At 45.9% G+C, this 8,530-nt stretch overlaps 1 protein-coding gene across 1 annotated transcript; it reads left to right on the top strand.

Moving 5' to 3' along the window:
- Window positions 1-3,935: 3,935 nt before the first annotated feature.
- LOC129324594 (uncharacterized) lies at window positions 3,936-7,522 on the top strand. The gene is made up of 4 exons (XM_054971919.1): window positions 3,936-4,419; window positions 4,528-4,602; window positions 5,417-5,503; window positions 6,924-7,522. Exons 1-4 carry the CDS (start codon window positions 4,083-4,085, stop codon window positions 7,385-7,387), a joined length of 963 nt encoding a protein of 320 aa, XP_054827894.1. The 5' UTR covers window positions 3,936-4,082; the 3' UTR covers window positions 7,388-7,522.
- Window positions 7,523-8,530: the final 1,008 nt, after the last annotated feature.

The following is an 8,530-nucleotide window of genomic DNA, read 5'->3' on the forward strand; positions in this document are numbered from 1 at the left end:
TACTTTTTTTATTCCCACATAACAAAATATCGCTATTCCAAAGATTCATTAAAAAAAAAATTAGAAAAAAAAAGGATCAGAGAATCGAGGGAAGATTTACGTGCCGCAGAGACAGAATAGGGATCAATTGTGTTCCTGGCAAAAATATTAGTAGATAAAGAAAGTTTGTCAATCTTGGATTAACGGGGGAAATGCTGTCCAAAAACATGCAGAAAACATTTTGAAAATCGAACACCTTTCTGTTGCTCTTAAAGAAACGCTTCTTATTTCTGGTGACCCAATTTTTTAGTTCCACATTGACATCCATGAACTTAAAATACATTCCCTTGAAATCTTATCTGTATTTCCATTCCTGTTTTGCTGTAAAATTTGGTGTTATGCCTGGGGACACAATGGAGAAAGCATTCTGAAGATACAGTGAATACAGACAGAATGCTAAATTTAAAGTTGTGATGTGGCGTTCTGTGGGTTCTTTGTGGTTCTTCGTGTTTGGAACCCATCTCAAACCTGTGTGCCAACCAGGCTGGAGACTACGACGTTTGGCCCCCCAATTGGAGTGATGAATGGGAAACCTAGGATATCAGCAGAATCATTCTGGACATAATATTCAAAGTGTCGTTCGGCATCCTCCACTTTTAAACAGCTCCTTTTGTTCCACGCCAGTAAAAGAAAAAACACATCTGGATATCCAGCACAGATAGGGGCCCGCCTGTAAATTCTGTTACTTGGCGTCACGTGTGGTTCATTTCCATCACACCCAATCGAAAACACTGGGGACTGATTGATTCAGCACTCCATTCAGAAAATCATGCATTCAATGCCAGTTTCACCCATTGATTTCATCTCCCACATTAATGGACTGTGCTTTTGAGAGGGAAGAACGGGTAACACCAGGAGCGGCACATTCCAGACGAATCAGAATTGGTATTTTTGTATTACGCTGTGCCAACAAATTTCAGCTTGATGTCTCCATGTGATGTGGTGGAACAACCAGTTTCTTGGGCCATTTAAAGTACAGGTCATATCACATTATTTCTCAACATCAGCAATTTAGAGCCCAATTATGCCATTGGGGTGATGCTCCTTAAATTGTCAGTGCTTCCCTCGTCTGGAAAACTGAGTCTGGTGACATGATGACAGGGGGGATGCTTGTGAGGTGCTTGTGGAACAGTGTAATCCACCATTTGCCACTTATATACCATGTCCCAAAAAACCTACAATTGTGTCAAGTCAACTGTGGCAATCAGAATGTGACACATGAGACTAAACTTTGGCAGGTAAGGCTAATGAAGTTCGAGGTCACAATAAATACAAACACTTCACGTGTTTGCCGGGGATGCGGGAAATTAGAAAAAAGGGGGTGCAGAGAAAACCTATGATGATGTGGGACGTTGCACCAACAGGGGGTGGGCATTGATTGTTATTTGGGAAATCTAGTGGACAGTCCAGAAAGCCATTACACCTATCTTTTTGATGCATAGACATGGACCACGTACAGAGAAAATATCACTGTGACATCATGGAAAATATTTTTTTAATTTAAGGAAAAAATTAAGCAAAAGAGAACCACAAAAAAAATTTTTTTTTTAAATGAACAGCACAACAATAAACTGTGGGGGAAGGGGAAGAAAACTTGGGTAACTATATACAGTGGTGAGAACAATCAGGGTGCATCCCCAGAGGCAGAGGGACGATGTCTCCTTCTCTCACGGCGCTCCATCACATTGACTCGCCGCCCCAGGCGTGCTAGTCGGTCCTCCACGCTGCTCAACCTCTCTTGCACATTTGAGACTGAATTTGGGAAAGAAAAGTGTCTTTGAGAGACGGCACCCAAAAAAAGGGTGACAGCACCATTCAGAGCAAAAACTTACTGGATGATCCTAGCCTCTCCTCCATCCTCTCCGTGGCCGTGAACAGATCTCCTATCCCTCTGCGTTGGGCTCTTCCTGGGGGAGCAGACCTTCTGCTGGTTGAGGGACCCTCCTCCGACCGTTCCAGTTGGCTTTCCTGTGCACTAGCTTCAGAAATGAAAGGAAGAAATCAAAATCTTGTAAAACGGTTTGGCCACAGCAGTCATAACATCCTGGCTGATCCACTGTGGCATCAACCTCCAGATTCTCTGATTTCATTTCAATGATTACAGAAAAATGGGAACTCTGTTATAGCACCAGCAAATAAAACATCGGAAAGCATTAATTTTTTTTTCCTGCTGTTACAAAGGAGATAAAAAAAGGCTGGCAATTATTTTTTTTCACAGCACACTTTTGAAATCGTGGAAAAGCCTGGTGGGTGGTGATGCTCCGTGCTTGGGGCACCACTGTCATATACAACTTCCCCTCCATCCATGGAAGTGTGGAAGCGAATGTGGTCCCACTCATCCATGGACACATTCTATGAAGGTTGATGGTCAAGTGCACGGTGTGGGAAAGCATCAGTTGCTGGTCTGCCTGATTTTAGGTGGGGAAGAATATATTAGGCAAATACATGCTTACCAGGGGGTGCCTGTTGTGATCCCTGTGCAGGGTCCTCAGAGGAAGCTTGCTCCCCAGCCACCTCAAGCGCCTCCTGCTCCTCGTCTGCTCTTGCCTCCCCCACGGCAGCGGTGGGAGCTCTACCACGGAGAAGGGCTGCAAAGTGAAGAAGAAATGTTGGCACACTCCATCAAACCATTGCAATCGGAACATTCATGACAAAAAGGTGCAACAAAGATAACACCAGCAACTGTGCACCGTGATGAACACAGCGGCTCGACACATGCCACATCCCCAAACTTGGGGTCCCTCACGCCGAGCAGAAAAAAAAAAGGTTTCTTTGTAGGAGAAAAAAAAACCGCTATTGCAATAAAACGGCGTTGTGCGACGATTACGGGGGGGTGGGAATGGAATCTCAGCTCTCCCCCCACCATCTAACTTTTTGCCTAGTTTCTCCACATTGACGTGCACTTAACAGCGTTGTTAATTTAAAATTAAATGCTTTTAAGAGGTTCTTACCAGCATGATGACGGGATTGCCAGCTTGGCCTTCCGGCGAGATCCCAGAGGTTCATCATGGACGCAAAGTACGGGGGCTTTCCACTCTGGCGAGGGATCCCCTGCCAGGCTTCCAGCGCCCCGTAGAAGTCCCCCTTCACCCTCTTGAACTTCGATCTGCACTGTTCGGGGGTCCTGCTGTGACCACGGGCACACATCTGCCTCGACAGCTTGTGAAATATAAGCTTCGTGGGCAGATGTGTGCTCCTCATTACACGCGCCGCTTTTCCGGAGCGTGCAACGAGGTCCAGCAGGGTCTCCACCTCTTCATCCCGCCAGAAGACTCCTTTTGCCGCTGCTGCCATACTTGTTCCTAAACGAAATACCGAAAATGTGCTGTTACATAAATAAGCATGCCCTCATAACGGCGCCATAAAGGCGCGGAAAAAAAGGCTGCTGATTGGACGCGCTTGAACAGGATGACCAATCGGTGTTGAGGATTTGATTTCGGCGCCAAATGCTGTTGAATGAACACTATGTTCTCCCACACTCATGGGAAGGCCCTTTCAGGCCAATAATTTTTATTTCTGCTACTTGAGTTCCAGTGAAGCATGAGAAAGCATTGTTAACAAGAACAGGGGTTGATTTCTTATCAACAAATTGGTTCACTTTTCACATCGCATTACAGTCCTTTTAACGAAACATCTTCCTGGCGTGCCAATGCATCCGCGAAAATTCGTCATAGCGTTATTTTGTCACATTAAAATTAATTAGGCAAAGGAACGGGTGGTGGCTACAGCGCATGCGCAATTAACGGCTTGGATTTCCGGCGGGAGAACAGTGCTTGGTCGACGGATCACAGTGCAGTGGACTGCCCTCCATTTGCTTTCTTGCAGACGTGGGGAGAGAAGAGCGACCGACACTCTGATCTGCGGACACCATCATAAACAATTGTTTTTTGAAAATGTCGGCCACTGCTCCTGTGGCTCCACAATCAGCGACATGGAGGGAAAAAGAGGTATTGGACCTCCTTTCTTTCTGGGGGGAGGACAAGATACAGGAAGCCCTTAGAAGCTCCCACAGGAACTTAGACAACTTTGAAAAAATTTCCAAAATGATGTCCTCGCGTGGTCATCGGCGCACTGCATTGGAATGCAGGAACAAAACAAAAAGTATGCGGTTGGAGTACAAGCGCGTCATGGCACACAATTCCACTTCTGGAAACGGCCCCATTACATGTCCTTTTTTTCGTGAGCTGGACAGTATTCTAAGAGGGGACGCAAGTGTTAAACCTAAACGGATAGCGCGAAGCATTTCTTTTGCCCAAGGACCCCCGCAGATAAGCGCCCCCAGGGAAGTGATGGAGGGATCGGAGGAACTCTTCTCGCACGACATGCAGACGATAGATGCTGCACCGCTGTGGTGCTCTTCTCCAAATCCCATGGCAGCACGTGAGTGATGGAGCGTTGATTATTCTAGTTCAGAGCTATGATTTTTCTTCCTTTTCACATTTCCCTGTCTATGAAATCGTAACACCTTTATTGATTTCACGTTTATAGCGCAGAACTCGTCATCATCCACCGATGCCAGTGAAGAGGATCTTGACCGCACCATAGATGGACTTGCTGACAAGGGTGAGCATTTTTTTGACAGGTTGCTCCAATGGTGGCCCACCCAAAAACAGTCCCTGGAAAGGCTGAAGACATCTCGAGAGTGGGAACGCCAAGATGAGAGTGCCTGTTTTAGGGGAAAAGAAGGGCACGACCTCAGGTTTGCAAGATATGGGAAAGTCTGTCAGTGATGGGATGGTTTGGAGGTCTGTCAGTTATGGGGATGATGTGACATCATCGGCCACACCGTGGAGGTTGTCTTAGACTTATGGTTTCAAATGGTCAACTGTTCACTCCTGCCCAGCCCATCCATGCAAGCAACACCACGGTTTATCCGTTCTATATTTACCAAAATGCATGGATGGAGTTGGCTCTGGATTCAAATATATTTTTGATCAGTCTCCTTTTCATTAATGGATGCCTGACTTGAACTCCAATCTCTACACTCGAAGCATATAAACCCAGTGCCCAGCTTCAGGGACAGATGAACACAGGAATATGAGACCGTGGACGGGTGCATGGACTGGTGCAATTTTCTGTGTGAGACATTCCGGTCCACTAAAAGGCTGAATAAGGGGTAGATGACAGAGGGCACATTCAAAATCTGTTTCAGGTTTTCAGGGCCACCTCTTAGTCATTATAGTGGTGCAAAAAAAAACCAGACGTCCCATTACAGCTCCTATCATCTCTTATATATTGATAGTGGCACAGATACAAATAAGAAAAGAGGACAACGCAGAAGACAGTGCCTGCGAAGTGAATGTTTGAATTGTATTTATCTATATCACATCCCCGTGTTTTTCAAACCAATCACATTTAAAACCTATAAATTTTGCAGAAAACGACACTACAGGTGCAAACGCAATGGAGGACGACGACAGTGATTCAGACCTTCCCCTGGGGCATCGTTCACGCTATAACACGGGTAAGCTTAGTTGATCTGCAGAATCTAAAAGAGTCCAGTTGCACCTATGAGAAGAGACAATTGCAGAGTGGCATAAGCTCTCCTGAATCACGTTATCTTTGTCTGACATATGAAACAGAGCATGGTCAAATATAGAGGGGGGGAGAGAAGTGGAGGAGAGAGCAGAGTCATCTTGGGAGGCCGGAGGGTGCCTCACAATCGTTCCTTTTATGTCGCATGTCCAAAATCTCCATTCTTTGTGTGCGACTGTTGGCCTCCAAGGCAGTTGCCCTGTTAGTTTCTGTAAGCCCAACAGCAAGACCATAATATCCCCTTGGCGTGTGACCCTCCTATGGACACAGACCTACCTGCAAGATGAATTAAAAAAACAAAAATTTTGTTCCCAGAAGCCCACGCCAGGTGTCACCGAGCTCACCCAGACCCCACCTGGTGCAATAAAATCTGTCACCTGTTTCACTGTGAACAGCATGCATAGTCCCCATTCTGAACCAAATGGAACGTATGAAATTTTCATGTGTGTTGCAATTCATCGGCCACGCAGGGTGCATAGGTTGGAAAAAAAATTTTTTGGGACAAACTACGGCTACCTTACAGTCTGCATTGGATTTTCCCAGAACAGTGTAGTGTTCTCCCACTGGTAGCTGAAATTTCCCATTTATCATGTGAGATTTTTGTCAATGTAATTTTTATCGCATTTGTTGGCTGGTTTCTCAGATCTGCAGCGCACATTGAACCGCACCTTGCACCCCTCAATTGATAATGCCAACACTGTTGATGTGATCTGCACTGACATGAATCACGGTTCCAAAAATTAATTCTGAGGGACACCCAGACACCGTCTTGGATCACCTATCCTCTTTAATGGTTGCTCCCACCACATATGTTCTGATGTTGTCAGGATTTCAAGGAAATTCTTGATTTGGCATAACATTGAAAATGGTCAGAATGTGCTCATTGTGGAACATTGCAAGAGCAACGTTGGTCAGCATTGGTGTAAAAGGCAGATCGGGACACAGCACGTCTCCTCGCTATCTAAAGCAGATAAATTGGTCTCTCTCACTAACGCAGTTTTAAACATAATAGCTTTGACTGCTGCCAGTATGTCCTCCATGTTATTTCTGCACAACCCATATGGCAAGTGGCATTGTAAAAGCCTTCCCGTTATGGAAAAACCTTGATGCTTGTGCATGCATGGTTATCAAAAAATGTGCAACACATTGGCCTCGGCGGGGGCGACGGGATGAACTAGGCCAAAATCTGTTATGTGGGTTTTGGAAGTCATGGGGAAGTGCCCAAACTATGAAGCCTGCTGCTGGCCAACCAAAAAACATGTTGCATCCTTTTCTTCAGGCTTAGATTTCTGAATAATGTCTGAGATGTTAACAATTTATTGATCTGTTGCTCTGACTTACATCCACAGCAGACGGGGCAGATAACAGATGCCTAGCAGAAGTTTCACCGGGAACAAGACTATTCCAACTAAGAAACAGGAGACGCAGAAACGCAGCACTCTATGGAGTAGCCGATGATATGATGCGCCGTTCTCGAGAGGAGCACAATGCCCAGGTTTCCCAATGGCGAACGGACAGAGAGATGCTGTGCAGTTGGAAGGCTGATGAGAACAAGATTCAGAGGGAATTCTTGGATCACACTAAAATGGAGAGTGAGAAGTTTGCCGAGGCCTGGAAACAGAACATTTCGGTGATGTCTGATGCTGTGAACACTTTGAAGTCATTGGGACAGATGCTCGCCCAACAGCGTCAAATCATCCCCCCAACACACGATTATGGGCAAACCGCCCTACCTGCCTCACAGGCAACCCCGAAGAAGGCAGCAGCGAGGCGTTCCTGTGTTGGCAAAGCCAGGGAGAGGCTGACGCTTTGAGGAGCTATGTTCTGCGTTGCCCTCCTTATTTGCCACATACCATGGTTTTTGGCAGCAAAATTCATTTGACAGATTCCATTGCACTGGTGACCCCTTAATGGTCTTTATCTATTGTATTTGAAATAAATGTGTGTTAAGGAGTTGTCGCCCCAGTCATGTATGTCTGTTTTAAAATTCTTAACTTTCTGGGATCAAATGGAATCATCAGGGTATAAGATGATGGCCAATCGTTTCCAATGTTGACTCCCTTTTTTTTTTCAACGCAATCCCCAAAGTTTAGGAATATTTAACATCAGACAATACAATGAAATCACAGTAAGAATCACATTTGTGTTTCTTTGTGTAAGTGGCATCACTCATGTAGTGACCATTCTAAACAGCCTTCCTGCAAAAAGTGAAACGCAGCAGTTACCAATCAAGTGGCGCTTCCCCCCCCCCTGATTGCAACATGCGGCTAAGTTGTATCTTTGGGAGGAGCACTTGCAGTCCAAATTGGAAATTTGGGGGGGGGCGGATTCCAGACTTGGCCAAAAATACCCTGACAAACTGTGAACGATGTATGCGGGGGACCACTCAGCTGTGTGGGAATGTATTGTCTGCATGTGCCAGGACTTGATTTCACATCCACCGCTTGTCTGACAGCACCCCAATAATCAATAGTCTTTTGAGTTCAGTTAACCAAATTTTTTTTTTATTTACACAGATTAGAGTTGCTGGTTGAGACCATTTATGTTCCCCTTGGTTTAGCAGCTTTTCGAAGCAGGTTAGCCGATGTCCATCACTTGCCGCACCGAGGGAGGCAACATCAACTTGTAGAATCTAGGCCCATATACTTGGCCAGGGCATCCCTAACCACCTTTCCTTCGGCAAGATGCCTGTGATGGGTGGTCAACTCTTGTCCCTCTCCATGTGAAACAAGTATTGTCTCTGGGGCTGCTCCGCGGCCAGTGATGGGATGTCCCCGGCTTTCACAGAGGTTGTGCAAAACAACACATGCTGTCACCACAGCGATGACGTTGTGCTCCCTAACTTGGAGGCGGTGTGACAGACACCTCCACCTGGCCTTCAGTCTTCCAAAACAACATTCCACCACGTTCCTGGCTCGCGATAGGCGGGTGTCAAACATTTTCTGAGCTTGTGTGG

The sequence above is a fragment of the Eublepharis macularius genome, chromosome 2 (genome assembly GCF_028583425.1).
Source record: "Eublepharis macularius isolate TG4126 chromosome 2, MPM_Emac_v1.0, whole genome shotgun sequence".
NCBI lineage: Eukaryota > Metazoa > Chordata > Lepidosauria > Squamata > Eublepharidae > Eublepharis > Eublepharis macularius.